General features: G+C 45.3%; 1 protein-coding gene across 20 annotated transcripts in view; it reads right to left on the bottom strand.

Moving 5' to 3' along the window:
- KATNIP (katanin interacting protein) overlaps positions 1-16330 on the bottom strand; it is a 230359-nt gene that overhangs the window by 210161 nt on the left and 3868 nt on the right. For 11 of the 20 annotated variants that reach the window (XM_054533684.2, XM_054533683.2, XM_024233849.3 and 8 more), the window contains exon 2: positions 1854-1931. The exons of the other annotated variants lie outside the window; for them this stretch is intronic. In XM_054533684.2, the coding sequence (XP_054389659.1) occupies positions 1854-1931 (78 nt within the window). The remainder of the gene's footprint in view (positions 1-1853; positions 1932-16330) is intronic. 20 annotated transcript variants of the gene reach the window in all.

The raw sequence follows: 16330 nt of genomic DNA, 5'->3' as shown, positions 1-16330 counted from the left end.
GACACCAGCCCAGTGTCCAGGTAGACTGGGACCCAAGATGGCCACCTGAACAAGACACACAGACAGTACTCAGCCCAATTCTTGCATGCCTTCCTTATCAAGTTTTCTCTTTTTATTTATGTATTTATTTATTTATTTTGAGATGGAGCCTCACTCTGTTGTACAGGCTGGAGTGCAGTGGTGCGATCTCCACTTACTGCAACCTCTGCCTCCCAGGTTCAAGCAATTCTCCTGCCTCAGCCTCCCAAGTAGCTGGGATTACAGGTGCCCACCACCATGCCTGGCTAATTTTTGTATTTTTTTAGTAAAGACAGGGTTTCACCATGTTGGCCAGGCTGGTCTTGAACTCCTGACCTCAGGTGAACCGCCTGTCTCGGCCTCCCAAAGTGCTGGGATTACAGGAGTGAGCCACTGCGCCTGGCTCACTCCTGTAAGGGAAAACTGGAGTTTTCTTCCCCCACAAAATGGAAGTGGTTACTTTGGATAGGAATCTGACCACTTCCCCTTTACTAGTTTTGGTTAATAAATTTACTTTCTTATTACCAGACCTCACTCTTATTAACTGAACTCTGCAAGCAGCAAGCATGAGACCTGCGTTCAGTTGTCCAGTTACATTAATGCAAAGAACACAGAGCTTAACTACTAAAATGTGAAAGTAGGACAGATGCAGTGGCTCATGCCTGTAATCCCAGCACTTTGGGAGGCCAAGGCAAGAGGATCACTGGAGGCCAGGAGTTCAAGACCAGCCTGGGTAACATAGCAAGACCTTGTCTCTATAAAAACAAGCAAACAAGACAAAAAGAATAAAATAAAATAAAACATAAAAGCAAATCTTTCTACTGAAGTTAATCAGAAGCTTTTTAATTCATTAAATCGGAAAGTAATTTCCTTATTTTCCAACAAAGATAATTCACTCAATTAAGAGCATTTATTATCTAAGCTCCCTAGAAGACTGGTTGGCCCAGTCCTCGCATCACTGAGCCTTTCTCTCTCCTCCAGATTAGCTCGATGTGGACAGCTCCTGCCCATCAAGGATGGAAGTGCTGTAACCAGATTACACTGTGCCTGTCTACCACACTTAGCTTCTCTGAGCATCTTCCTACCTATATCTCATTTATTCTCAAAACAACTCAAAGAAGGAAGTGGAAAAAGGTGACATTAATATCAATATATGTTACTTGCAAAATTAAGGGGGTGTTCCTCTGCATTTTGCAAGGTGACCTGCCTGCTTCAGCTATGAAGCAATAAATAAGGCCAAATGTAAATGATACGTGTGTACCTCACTTTATAGAACAGATGTCTGTCTGGGGAAAAGAAAAAAAAGAAGCGACTGCATTGAATTTTGTAACTACAATACTATTCTCCCATTTATGATTTCAGCAAGGTTTTATCTGCACATAGGATTCATTTTCAATGGTTAGCACATTCTGACACTTTGCTCTAGATGAAGATAATCTTCATCGTTACCATTTAGAGGGGAGTCGCATCTTCCTTGGGTGTTAGTTTCTGAAGTCATCAGGCAAAGGGAAAATCAGTGCCAAAATTACCCTTGATAAAGAGTCTTAAACAACCTGTAAAGTACAGCCTACAGGACATAGCTTTTTAAATCCACTGCTGTAGACTAATATGCATGCATATTTGATGCATATGGAAATGTACAGTACATGATAAAAATATATATGCAGAATATAATTTCATGATATTCCTAATTAAACTATTCATATTGTAATCACTCCCTCTACTTATCCTCTTCAGGTGGGAGGAGAGTGGTGGGGGTGGAGGTAAGAGCCCAGCACTGAGTTCATAAAAGTTCAATGCTTGGTTGATGCAGCACCACTGTATTGGACACCTACTATGTGGCGAGTTTCTACGCAGAGGCATCATCTCCTGCATCCTCACAACCACTCCTTTAGACCAGAGGTCAGCAAACTCTGTAAAGAGCCAGAGAGTAAATATTTTTCACTACGTATGCCATAAGGTCATAAGACCACAAGGTCTCTGGTGCAACTACTCAACTCCACCCCTGTAGCAAAAGTAGCCATAGACAATGTGCAAATCAATGGGTGTGACCATGTTCCAATAAAACTTTATTTAAAAAAAATTCTCACTTATAAGTGGGAGCTAAACACTGGGTATACATGAACATAAAGTTGGGAACAATAGACACTGGGGACTTGAAAATGGGAGAGAGAAAGGGCTAAAAAAACTTCTATTGGATACTATGTTCACCATATGTGTTCACTATACGGGGTTAATAGAAGCCCAAACCTCAGCATCATGCAGTATACCCTGTAACAAACCTGCACATGCAACCCCCGAATCTAAAATAAAGATAAAAATTTAAAATTAAAAAAAAAAAAGGGGGGCTGGGCAAGGTGGCTCATGCCTGTAATCCCAGCACTTTGGGAGGCCAAGGCAAGCAGACTGCCTGAGGTCAGGAGTTCGAGACCAGCCTGGCCAACATGGTGAAACCCTGTCTCTACTAAAACGAAAAAAAATTAGCTGGGTGTGGTGGCGGGCACCTGTAATCCCAGCTATTCGGGAGGCTGAGGTAGGAGAATCGCTTGAACCCGGGAGGCGGAGGTTGCAATGAGCTGAGATGGCGCCATTGCATTCCAGCCTGGGCGACAGAGCGAGACTCTGTCTTAAACAAACAAACAAACAAACAAAAAAAACACAGGTGACAGGCCAGATCTAGTCCACAGGCTTTTTAACTGACATTTGCTTTAGATGAACAGTACCATTCCCATTGGTACAAAACAATGAAGAAATGATAAACAGGGTGAGTGATTGCACTGCTTGTGCAAGGTCACAAAAATGTAGCTTGTTAAGTGGCAGGGCTCAATGCGCTCATAATCACCATCATCACTGTCATCATCATTACCATCAACATCATTGTCATGGTCATCATCATCAATGTCACTGTAATCACCACTGACATCACCCTCACTGTCACTGTCAACCATCATCACCACTGCCATCATTATCATCACCATTACCGTGGGAGCTCACCTGTAGTAAGGGTTTACAACGTGCCAGGCACTGTGGGCTCAGGGTTAAGCACATACATCAAATCATTTACTTCTCACAACTACCCTATAAAATAGGCACTATATTTTCCCACTTGGCAGATGAGGGCACTGAGACCCAAAGAGATTAGGAAACTTGTCCAATATCATATAGCTAGCGAGTGGTGGAGCTTTAATTTGAATCTGGGCAATTTGGCTCCAGAGTCTGCACTCCTAAGCATTAGACTCCACTGTCCCTCGGCCAGGTCAGTAAAGGCTGGTACAAGAATCCCACAGCAATTAATAAAGAGACTGAAAGGAAAGAATTCCCCAGTGCAGATGAAGCTCCCTTCTAGCCAGATGGCTTTCTGAGAAGATGTAGAAGATGGCAAGGGGCAGAAAATACCAAATGTGCAGAGGCAGGCTTGACATTAGACCCTCACTCCCATCGAGTCTGGTAAAATGCTCAGCCTTGGCATGAAAGGTCAGGTTTTGGAGAATAAAAGGAACTCAGTAGAAATTTGCAGGTAAAGAAATCCAGTGTAAGGGCCTCCCCATCACAAGAGTTTTGGATTAAGAACTTATTTCCGGCCGGGTGCTGTGGCTCACACTTGTAATCCCAGCACTTTGGGAGGCCCAGGCGGGCAGATCACAAGGTCAAGAGATTGAGAACATCCTGGCCAACAGGGTGAAACTCCGTCTCTACTAAAAATACAAAAATTAGCTGGGCGTGATGGCATGTGCCTGTAGTTTTAGCTACTCGGGAGGCTGAGGCAGGAGAATCACTTGAACCCAGGAAGCGGAGGTTGCACAAAGCCGAGATTGCACCACTGTACTCCAGCCTGGTGACAGAGTGAGACTTGGTCTCAAAAAAAAAACTTCTTTCTTATTCCCAGGGCAAGGCCCGGTTGCTCACGCCTGTAATCCCTCAAAAGCACAAATGCATTTTTCCTTTGAGCTAGCAATATCACCACTAGGAATCAGCCATGAAGACGTGTCCACAAATAGGAAACAAACATATGTGCAAGGTATCTGCTGTATCATGATTTGTAATAGCAAATAGTAGAAATAATAAGTCACTGAATAAATATGATGAATCTGCACAATGTAATTGAACACTGTAAAGCTGAAAGAATGAGCAAGCTTCTTATATTCTACTCCTTATATATCCTTAAAAGATGGTCATATTTTAGGTGGAAAAAAAATCAAGACCAGAAAGTATATGTTGCATGTAACCTTTTCTCTAAGAAAAAGGGAAAATCAAAATATATACTCATATTGGTTCTATCTGCATAAAGAACTACCCAAGAGGCATGTGAGGGACTTCTTAATGTATGTTTTTTATATTGTTTTTATTTTTATTTTCCTATTACTATTATCTTTTAGAGACTGAGTCTTGCTCTGTTGCCCATCCTGGAATGCAGTGGTGTGAACATAGCTCACTACAGCCTGGAACTCCTGGGCACAAACGATCCTCCCACCTTAGCCTCCTGAGTAGCTGGGATTACAAGGGTGTGCCACCACTGGGTGCAGTGGCTCACGCCTGTAATCCCACCACTTTGGGAGGCCAAGGCGGGCGGATTACCTAAGGTCAAGAGTACGAGACTAGCCTGGTCAACCAACATGGTGAAACCCCGTCTCTACTAAAAATACACAAATTTAGTGCGTGAAGCAGCGCACCTGACTTTCCCATTATTTCTTTTCTTTTCTTTTCTTTTTTGAGACAGAGTCTTACTCTGTCACCCAGGCTGGAGTGCAGTGGCGCAATCTCGGCTCACTGCAACCTGCGCCTCCCAGGTTCAAGCGATCCTCCCACCTCAGCCTCCCAAGTAGCTGGGATTACAGGGGTACGCCATCACACTCAGCTAATTTTTGCATTTTTAACAGAGACAGGGTTTCACTACGTTGGCCAAGCTGGTCTCGAACTCCTGACATCAGGTGATCCACCCGCCTCGGCCTCCCAAAGTGCCGGGATTACAGGTGTGAGCCACCGCGCCTGGACTCCTATTATTTCTTTATCTTGATGCCATGAACCCATTTTGAGGGGACTTCTTTAAGGACATCCCACTAAAACAACAGAAATCTATCAGACAAAGAGCAGGACTGTTTGAAAGCCAGGCAGGGCCAGGTGCGGTGCCTCACACCTATAATCCCAGCACTTTGGGAGGCTGAGGCGGGCGGAACACTTGAGGTCAGAAGTTGAGACCAGCCTGGCTAACATGGTGAAACCCTGTCTCTACTAAAAATACAAAAAATTAGCTGGGTGTGGTGGCGCATGCCTTTAATCCCAGCTACTAGGGAGGCTGAGTCAGGAGAATCGCTTGAACCCAGTAGACGGAGGCTGCAGTGAGCCGAGATTGCACCATTACTCCAACTTGGGCAAGAAGAGTGAAACTCCGTCAAAAAAAAAGCAAGCAAGCAAGCCAGGTAGACACCGGCTCAGCAACACCCCTTCCCTTCATTCCCCACATGTGCCTCCAGGCTGATGTGGGCCTTTAAGTTACCTCCCTTTTTGGAAAGCCTGATATGATACCCCTGTCACTTTTCCTTTGCATTTTCTGTGTAACTTGACTTCTGGGGCCCAGTTTACTGCCAAATTACCTGGGATAAACAAGTCATGCTAAGATCTTCTTTTCCTTTCCAAACCCAAACAGCAGCTGGCATACAGAAATGCTTATTTATAACCTGCACACTGTTAATGCGCATTGCTTGGTTTAGAAATGCTTAGCCATGTGTTCTTCTGGGAGCTTCATAATTAGATAAGAGCCTGGGGACAATGCTGTGTGGTGGCTGAGAGGGGAGGCTCTGGGTCAGCAGGTCTCTCTTAGTTACTCATTACCCATTTGGGAGTCCTATTAGTCCTAACTCCATTTAAGTCTATTGTCAGGGTTAAGGCACTACATGTAAAACTCTCAGAACAGCGCCCTGCATACAGTAGGTACTTAGCAGTTATTAGTTCCCATAAACTGCTGACTATTCATGGATCTCAGCCAGTTCAACTGAACTTGGGCTTCCAAATAGATCTGGAATCTGTTCATTCCTATCATCCCTGTCTCTAAGCCAGCCCCCGTCAACTCCCCGAGGACTTTTTCTTTTTTTTTTTTTCCCAGACAGGGTCTTGCTGTGTTGCCCAGGCTGGAGTGCAGTGGGCATGATCAGGGCTCACTGCAGCCTCGACCTACTGTGCTGAAGTGATCCTCCTGCCTCAGCCTCCTAAGTAGCTGGGACACAGGTATGTGCCACCATGGCCAGCTTTTTTTTTTTTTTTTAATTTAGTAGAGATGAGGTCTCACTATGTTGCCTAGCTGGTCTCGAACTCCTGGGTTCAATTCTACCCGTCTCAGCTTCCCAAAGTGCTGGGATTAGAGGCATGAGACACCGCATGTGACCAACTTTTTCCACAGCCACCTAGTAGGTATCCCTGCCTCCACTCTTGCCCGGATTTTCCTATGGCAGCCATATAAAAACCAGATCCTACCACTTGCCTGCCTGAACTTCTAATGTTTCCCTGTGCATGCAGAAAAGAATCCAAGCCCCATTCTGACCAGGCTCTGCATGGCCTGGCCCATGGGATATTTTGGATCTCTCCTCCCTCTTCCCTACAGCCCCACTGTCTTTCTTCTTTGTATTTACAGAAGGAACCTTGCTCTGTTGCCCAGGCTGGACTGCAGTGGTGTGATCACAGCTCACCACAGCCTCAACCTCCCAGGCTCAAGCCATACTCCCAAGTGGACTCCTGCACAGATGGGACCACAGGCATGCGCCACTGCACCTAGTCCCACATCCTTCTTCTGCTCCGTAGACCCAAGACTCCTTCTTGCCTCAGGGCCTTAGCCCTCTCCTCTGGGCCAAGAGCACTCACGCCCTTGGTCTTATGAGGGATCCTTCTTAGCAATGAGATTTCAGCTTAAAACAACCCATCTCTCCAGGGGGACCCAGCCCTCAGTCCTCCCTGTCTTAACCTTCTGCATGGCACTTACTGACATTTTCTTATTAATATGTTTGTAGTCTGCCTCCCCAACTAAAAATAAGCCCCATGAAACCAGAGGCTGCTATCTGGCTTATCAGTGAATTCTCCACACCTGGAATAGTGCCTAGAATGGAGTGTGCATCAGTAGAAACTTCTGAAATGGATGAACGAGTGAATGACCGAATTTCTGAATAGACAATGCTGGAAGGAACAGGAGGCATGACCGTGTACTGCAGTGAAGACGTCATCTGCTCTTGCAATGTGCTTTCCTGATCCCTTCCCCCTGCTCTTTCTGGGATGGTGAAACGAAATATGACAAAGTCAGTTTAATACCCCATTGAAGATAATTGGAAAATATTGATTTTTTTTCCATTTGAAATAGTAAAGATAAGTAAATGCTACACTTCTGTAATCTAATCAGTGGCTTATGTGACAACACGCTTCCCAGGCTGAAATATATTTCAGTCTACATCTGTATCCATCAGACAAGCTCCTAAACCCATTCCCACTTTGCACTCCAACCTAGCCTCATCCAGCCATTCCAGCTCCCCAGAGTGTACGAGTGAAGACTGTGCACTTGTGAAAACGCACATGGGTGTGTATGTGTACCCTAATTAAAGTATCTTCTGAGTATTTGCATCTCCCAAAAATGATCTGCCAATCTGCCTTGAGAAACGCTGAAAGTAGCACATGAGATCTCCCAGAATCCTAAGGAAAGAGATGTGTTCCTTCTCCACATGGCTAATTTGTACTGAGAGGCTACCAAGCACCAGGCCCTGTTCTAAGGGTTTTAGATGGATGAATTCATTGGATTCTCCTAGCAGCCTTATGGGAAGGTCCTATTATTATTATCACCATTATTATTTTTTTGAGATAGGGTCTCGCTCTGTCGGCCAGGCTGGAGTCAAAGTGGTGTGGTCATGGCTCACCAGAGTAACTTCGACCTTCTGGGCTTCAGTGATCCACCCACCTCAGCCTCCCAAGGAGCTGGGACTACAGGCATGTGCCACCAAGCCCAGCTAATTTATAACATTTTTTGGTAAAGCCGGGGTCTGCCATATTGCCCAGGATGGTCTCAAACTCCTGAGTTTAAGCAGTCCTCCTGCATTAGTCTCCCAAAGTACAGGGATTACAGGCATGAGCCACTGCCCCTGGCTGACAACAGATTTCTTTATGAAACTGAAGAATATTCTTGGGTATGCAATGTGTATTTAGGTGTTGGAAACTGACACAAGCAGCATAATGAAATAAACTCTGGCCAGGACAGTCATTTACATTGGAAACTGACACAAGCAGCATAATGAAATAAACTCTGGCCAGGACAGTCATTTACATTACCTGGCCCCTGCAGGCCTCTAAATGTGTGACCCCTGCAAGGGAACTTCACGATTCTGAGATACTTCAGAGTCCCCAAAATGGGACCCTAGGCGAGATCTGTCAAGTTCCTTCCAACTCTAACTTTTGTGACATTAGAGAGTTCATGAAATGTTTCTAAATAGTTTGGGACTCGTTGCAGGGAAAACACACACACACACACACACACACACACACACACACCACACACTGCATTGTAGGTTCACTCAGAGTTTAGAAAAATGTGGTGGGCCCTGCAAGTAACCAGATATCTGTAGCGCTCTGACTTCCTGCCAGGCGCTATGTTTACCCATAATTTTCCTCTCCCCAAAGGACATGTTAAATCAGAGGGTCCACTGCTAAGGGTGGTCAAGGTAGCAGTGGACTCTGAAGTGAAGTGGGAGCTGGGAGAGAAAGTGACTTCACTAGGAAAGGAAATTGGGCCAGGACAGGAATGCTAATGGGAGAGCAGATGAAGCAGCTGCGGGGGACAGGAAAGGAAGCTAGGAGCAGGAATAGTATGAGGACTGGGTTGTCTGGGGAAACCATACGTGTCCACTAGAGAAAAAGGACCAGGCCAGGCGAAGTGGCCCACACCTGTAATCCCAACACTTTGGGAGGCCGATGCCGGTGGATTATCTAAGATCAGGAGTTCGAGACCGGCCTGACCAATATGGTGAAGCCCCGTCCCTACTAAAAAAAAACAAAAAAAACAAAAAAAAAACAAAAATTAGCCAGGCGTGGTGGTGGGCACCTGTAGTCCCAGCTACTTGGGAGGCTAAGACAGGAGAATTGCTTGAACCCAGGAGGCAGAGGTTGCAGTGAGCCAAGATCACACCACTGCACTCCAGCCTGGGTGACACAGCGAGACTCTGTCTCGAAAAAAAGAAAAAAAAAAAAGAGAAAAAGGATCCAGCCACGGTCCCTGGAAGCATGGCCTGGAAGCTTGGCTACAAGGCCCTTTCCTTTGTCTACTTTATGGAGAACGTCCAGCAATTCACTAGGGAACAAATCCGTTAATCTCTTTCCTGGTTACAGTGTCAACCCAGCAAACACTTATGGGATCTGCCTGTGCCAGTCCTTGTGCCAGGTGCTGGGCATACAAAGGAAAGAAGTGAGTCTCTACCCTCAAAGAGGGAGGGAGAAAAGCATAGAGCCCGTCCCTGTGATACAACACAATGCCTGACTAGCTATGGGGTCCCGCCATGGGGGAGGAGCTAATTCTGCAGGTGGTGCTGGTCACTGCAATTTACAGTGTGGAAGTGACTTGAAAGAAGGGCACAGCTGGCAGGGAACACAGCACGGGCAAGGCAGCATGGTGGAAAGAAGACGGTGTACTCTAGAGATGGCCAACCGCCCCAAGTGTCTCGGGCTGGGATTGAAATCTCAGATGCCTGCAAAGGAGGCCAATATGCTCAATGGAAGAAGTGAGCACCAGATGACAGGTAACACCAGCCAGAACATGTCCCAGGTCAAGGGGGTGGCCACTGTTCAGTGCTAGAGGACCAGAGCTACGTGACAAGAAAGTGCTGAGGGCCCAAAGCACCCTGTTAATCAAGAGACTGAGAAGTCCAGGTTCTTATGTGAAATTACTTTTTTTTTTTTTTTCTGATACAGAGTCTCACTCTATAGCCCAGGCTGGACTGCAGTGGCGCGATCTCAGCTCACTGCAACCTCTGCCTCCCAGGTTCAAGCGATTCTCCTGCCTCAGCTTCCTGAATAGCTGGGATTACAGGCGCCCGCCACCACTCCCGACTAATTTTTGTATTTTTAGTAGAGATGGGGTTTCACCATGTTGGCCAGGCTAGTCTCGAACTCCTGACCTCGTGATCTGCCCGCCTCGGTCTCCCAAAGTGTTGGGATTACAGGCATGAGCCACCACACCTGGAATTTTTTTTTTTTTTTTTTAGACGGAGTCTCGCTCTATCGCCCAGGCTGGCATGCAGTGGCGCAGTCTAGGCTCACTGCAACCTTTGCCTCCTGGATTCAAATGATTCTCCCACCTCAGTCTCCCAGGAAGATGGGATTACAGGCAGGTGCCACCATGCCCGGCTAATTTCTGTATTTTTAGTAGAGACGGGGTTTCACCATGTTGGCCAGGCTGTTCTCAAACTTCTGACCTCAAGTGATCCGCCTGCCTCGGCCTCCGAAAGTGCTGAGATTATAGATATGAGCCACCATGACCTTACTATTTTTTTTTTTTGAGACAGGGTCTTGCTCCATTGCATTGCATTGCATTGCATCATTGCAGTGGCATGATCACAGCTCACTGTAGTCTTAACCTCCTGGGCTAAGGTGATCCCACCTCAGCCTCCCGAGTAGCTGAAACCACAGGCATGCGTCAACATGCCCAAATAATTTTTAACAATTTTTTGTAGAGATGGGGTCTCACCGTGTTGCCCAGGCTGATCTCAAACTCCTGGGCTCAACTGATCTTCCCGCCTCAGCCTCCCAAAGTGCTAGGATTACAGGCATGAGCCACCATGCCTGGCCTGAAATCACTATTTTTGAATATGGAAAAACATATTGATAGACGCTGTACAGTGCAGTGTAAAACCTCTGGGTGTGAGAGCAGGTAGGCAAGTGTCTAAAAAGATGAGGCTGGAGGGGAGCTAATTCCCCAGAGAAATTCTCTACTTCAAGGTGATATGATCCATACGGCAATTGTTAAAGCTGCAAAGCCCCATGGGACATCGGTAGTCACACTTTCTTATTTTTACATAAAGTGCTCTGCAGTTTCAAGTTCTTCCTTGCAACCAACCACATTGCTCTGCATTAGCCTACTCCCATTTGGAAACAGAGAAGCAGTCATGGGACCAGATGCTGAGGGAGCTGGGAATGTAGTCAAAATGGGTACTTTTCAAAATGTATATTCTTCCATCAGCCCAGTGGCCAAGTCTTCCCCACAGACTCACTCTCCGAGTGTGAGAACCTGGCCACACACTGGCAGTGACAAGGCTGAAATGGGCCTTCCATAACATACTACCAAGTGTAGACCTTATTCGACTGAGTCCTGGCTCTGCTACCTACTAGGTGTGTGGTATAAAACAGATACAATCACAGTATCCCATTGAGCTGTCTCAGGAATCAAATCAGATCTGCCATGGCAACAGTCAGCAAACGTTTCCTGTACAGGGCCAGATAGTAAATATTTTTGGCCTGTGGGCCACATAGTCTCTTTTACAACTACTCAACTCTGCAAGAAAACAGCCATGGACTGTATATATGTGAAAGGGTGCTGCTGTGTTCCAATAAAACTTTATTTACAATAGCAAGGAAGTGAGCCACACTGCTTTGAGAAAGGGGAAGACCTCTACAAATATTATCTTCTAAGGACTCCCATGTTGAAATGTAGTCATCTGTTTACGTCTGCTTTCTCACCATAATATGAAGTTTCTAAAGGCAGATAATATATTCCCTTTTTTTCAGATTAAAACAAAAAGAAGCTGGGCATGGTGACTCATGCCTGTAATCCCAGCATTTTGAGAGGCCAAGGCAGGCAGATCACTTGAGGTCAGGAGTTCGAAACCAGCCTGGCCAACATAGTGAAACCCCATCTCTACTAAAAATACAAAAATTAGCCAGGTGTGGTGGCACACACCTGTAATCCCAGCTACTTGGGAGGCTGAGGCAGAAGAATCACTTGAACCCAGGAGGCAGAGGCTGCAGTGAGCTGAGATCGTACCACTGCACTCCAGCCTGGGTGAGAGAACAAGACTCTATCTAAAAACAACAACAAAAAAACAAACAAAAAGAATAAGTATAGTCCAGTATGGCACACAAGGAAGTCCACAGGAGTTTTCAAAACCGTACAAGTTAATACTAAAGTAGAATTCTAAGTACAAATGCTGACAGGCCTAGGAGTGACAGACACAATGAGAGAAGCCAGTCATTAGACAGGCCACCTCCCTCCTAAAGCGCAAAGTCTCCACTTAACTCGGGTGGTGGGACAATTGTTGCCATGCAGAATTATGATTTGGTGTTAACAGACTTTATTGATATTTTCAAGAAAACACCACAATCAGGTATTTATGAGAAATCTGCTCATTTTTCAATGTTGACAAGTAATTCAAAAATTTAAAAAACAAAACATTATGAGCCAAATAAACATGCATGTGGGCTGTTTCAGCCGCTTGTGCAAGCTCTGATATAAAGAATTCATTTCCAGCCAGGCACAGTGGCTTATGCCTGTAATCTTAGCAACTTGGGAGGCCAAGGTGGGAGGATTGCTTGAGCTCAGGAGATTGAGACCAGCCTGGACAACATAGCAAGACCCCCATCTCCACAAAAAATAAAAAATTAGCTGGGCATGGTGGCACACACCTGTAGTCCCAGCTACTTTGACAGCTGACATAGGAAGATCGCTTGAGCCAGGAGATGGACGCACCAGTGAGTTATCTCACCATTACACACCAGCCTGGGCAACAGAGCAAGACTCTGTCTAAAAAAAAAAAAAAAAAAAAAAAAATCCACACCTGTAATCGTAGCACTTTAGGAGGCCAAGGGGTAGGGTTGGATCACCTAAGGTCAGGAGTTCGAGACCAGCCTGGGCAACATGGTGAAACCCCGTCTGTACTAAAAATACAAAAATTAGTTGGGCGTGGTGGCACGTGCCTGTAATCCCAGGTACCCAGGAGGCTGAGGCAGCAGAATCTCTGGAACTCGGGAGGCGGAGGATGCAGTAAGCCAAGATCGCACCACTGTACTCCAGCCTGGGCTACAAAGTGAGACTCCACCTCAAAAAAAAAAAAAAAAAAAAAAAAAAAATCAACTTCACAGAAAAATGTCAAGAATAGTACCATGAATTCCCATATCCCCTTCACCTGGATTCAATCTTACTCATTTTGGCATCTCTGAATTCCAATGCACAGAAGGCACTGAAATGTTGAATCATGGAATGAATCTCATAAGGAAAAATGAGCAAAACATTATGTGCCAACTTCCTATAAGTTAAAGTGACAGGAGGAATGAACTCTGAAAAAATTTGAGAGAAAAGAAATTAATTAGATTGAAGGATCGGAATAAGAAGAAAAGAAAACAGAACAGACACAAAGACTATATGGGATGTATGTTTATTTCACCTGCTGAATGCTTGCTTTGTTTTATTGCATTTGATTGTTATTTTATTATTTTTTTTGCTGGGTTTAAGTAGTAAGAGAAACAGACAAATCACCAAGAAGCCAGGTAAATACCACACAAGGAGAGGAGAGACCAGCCAAACCGACGGTGTACTCTCAGCAAAACCTTCCTAATTCAACCATCACCTGTCTGCAGTCTGGGATTATTTGGACAAGCGAGGCTAAATTTCATCTTGGCATTATTAATTATTTGAGAAAGTTTGCTAAGCAAATGAACAGTATGAACAGGGGAAATGTTGAATATTTGCTCTAGGGGAGCAGTGAAAAGCAAATGAACAACTTCCAAATCCTTTCTAATTATATCGATGTGCTGAACTTTTGTCTAATTATTATGTTCCTTGAAAATGAAGTAGAATTTTTTTTTCCTAAACCATTTCATATTTTTAAAGCACTGGGGAAAATTCAACTTTAACAGAAAGGCGAACATTTTCACAGGCAGAAAACACATGCTGCCAATGTACCTTCATGGAATAAAAAATGTCAAACATTGGATTTTCTCTTAAGCAAAGAGTGTGCTAATTACAAAAGTTATCATCTGCTAGAGAGCTTCATCAGCACACTTCCCTCTTCTGTCAACCGTGTGGAAGAAGTCTGCCTATTTGCAGATAATGATAACATCAGCCACTATGTAGGAACTTCTTTTTTTTTTTTTTTTGGAGACAGAGTCTCACTCAGTGGCCCAGGCTAGAGTGCGGTGGCGCAATCTCGGCTCACTGCAACCTCCGCCTCCAGGTTTAAGCAATTCTCTGCCTCAGCCTCCCGAGTAGCTGGGATTACAGGCACCCGCCACCACACCTGGCTAATTTTTGTATTTTTAGTAGAGACAGGATTTCACCATCTTGGCCAGGCTGGTCTTGAACTCCTAATCTCGTGATCCACCCGTCTCAGCCTCCCAAAGTCAGGCGTGAGCCACCACGCCTGGCTGTAGGAACTTTTTTTTTTGAGACAGAGTTTCGCTCTTGTTGCCCAGGCTGGAGTGCAACGGCGCAATCTCGGCTCACCGCAACCTCTGCCTCCCAGATTCAAGCGATTCTCCTGCCTCAGCCCCCCAAGTGGCTGGGATTACAGGCATGCACCATCACACCCGGCTAATTTTGCATTTTTTTAAGTAGAGACAGGGTTTCTCCATGTTGGTCAGGCTGGTCTCGAACTTCTGATCTCAGGTGATCTGCCTGCCTCGGCCTTCCAAAGTACTGGGATTACAGGCGTGAGCCACCGCGCCCAGCCAGGAACATTTTTTTATATGCCAGACTTGATGCATTGTTTCATTGAAGCCACAAAACAAGGTGGGCTTCATTATCATGTCCATTTTACTGACAGGAAAACCAAGGCTCAGAGAGGTCAAAGTGTACAGCAGAGATGCAAATCCAGGGCTATCTGGCCCCCAAACCTAAGGACATTACACTGCATCACAGAAACAGATAGGACCTGCCCAAAGTCAAAATCAAAAGGCCAGGGAAAGGGTTGTGAAAAGCTATGGTGATTAAGACAAGCCGAATAAACTAAATTACAGTCCAGTTTGGAGGGCATCTGCTAGACATTTAAGCTTTTGTGAATTTAGGAAGTAAACATCTTTCTAATAAGGCCAGGCTTGGCTTATCTAGTTAGAATCACAATAAGGTATGCTTCACTTTATCCAATAAATAGGTATGTGCCTATAAAATTATGTATAAATCAGGGCCAGGTGTGGTGGCTCATGGCTATAATCCCAGCACTTTGGGAGGCTGAGGCAAGTGGATCACCTGAGGTCAGGAGTTCGAGACCAGCCTGACCAACATGGTGAAACCCCATCTCTACTAACAAAAGACAAAAAAGTTAGCCGGGCGTGGTGGCGTGCGCCTGTAATCCCAGCTACTCAGGAGGCTGAGGCAAGAGAATCGCTTGAACCTGGGAGGCAGAGGTTGCAGTGAGCCAAGATCACGCCACTGCACTACAGCCTGGGTGACAGAGCGAGACTCTCTCTCAAAAAAAAAAAAAAAAAAAAAAGTGTAAATCAAAGTTTAAAAAATTGGAACAGAAAATGGGATTCTTTGGATGTCAAATATGACCCTCGAGTAAATACTTCCGAGAATAAATTTTTCCTTTTGGGGACCAATCTGAAACTGAACATACTCCTCTACTAGGCTACAATAACGTCCTAAGACTGCAAGTGCAGAGATGCTCATTAGAAGGCACAAAGCAGCCTTCCTAAAAATGGACTGTAGCAATGTTTCTCAAAGTGTGTTCTGCAGATCCTGGGAGAAGGAGGGGTCCACAAAGACAAAAGTATTTTAATCATAATTTGAAGAGTTTTTCATTGTATTGATTTTTTTTTTCTTTTGAGACAGTCTCACTCTGTTGCCCAGGCTGCAATACAGTGGCATGATCTTGGCTCACTGCAACCTCTGCCTCCTGGGTTCAAGCGATTCTCTTGCCTCAGCTTCTCCCAAGTAGCTGGGACCACAGGTATGTGCCACCATGCCCAGCTAATTTTTGTATTTTTAGTAGAGACAGCGTTTCACCATGTTGGCCAGGCTAGTCTCAAACTCCCGACCTCAGGTGATCCGCCCACCTTGGCCTCTCAAAGTGCTGGGATTACAGGCATGAGCCACCCCATCTGGCTGTGTTGACATTTGTACTTATGACACAAAGCAATGATGGGTAAAACTGCTTGCAGTCTGAATCAAGGCAGTGTTACCACAATGTACTAGAAACCTTCCCTCCTTCCTTCTTCCCTCCCTTCTTCCATCCCTCCCTTCTTTCCTCCCTTCTTCCATCCCTCCCTTCTTTCCTCCTTCCTTTCTCTCTCCCCTCCCTCCCTTCTTTCCTTCCTTCCTTTCTCTCCTCTCTCCCCCCACCCCACCCCTGCTCTCTCTCTCTCT

The sequence above is a fragment of the Pongo abelii genome, chromosome 18 (assembly GCF_028885655.2).
Source record: "Pongo abelii isolate AG06213 chromosome 18, NHGRI_mPonAbe1-v2.0_pri, whole genome shotgun sequence".
Classification (NCBI taxonomy): Eukaryota; Metazoa; Chordata; class Mammalia; order Primates; family Hominidae; genus Pongo; species Pongo abelii.
Note: the sequence above shows the minus strand (reverse complement) of the source record. Positions and strands in the feature narration are given on the sequence as shown.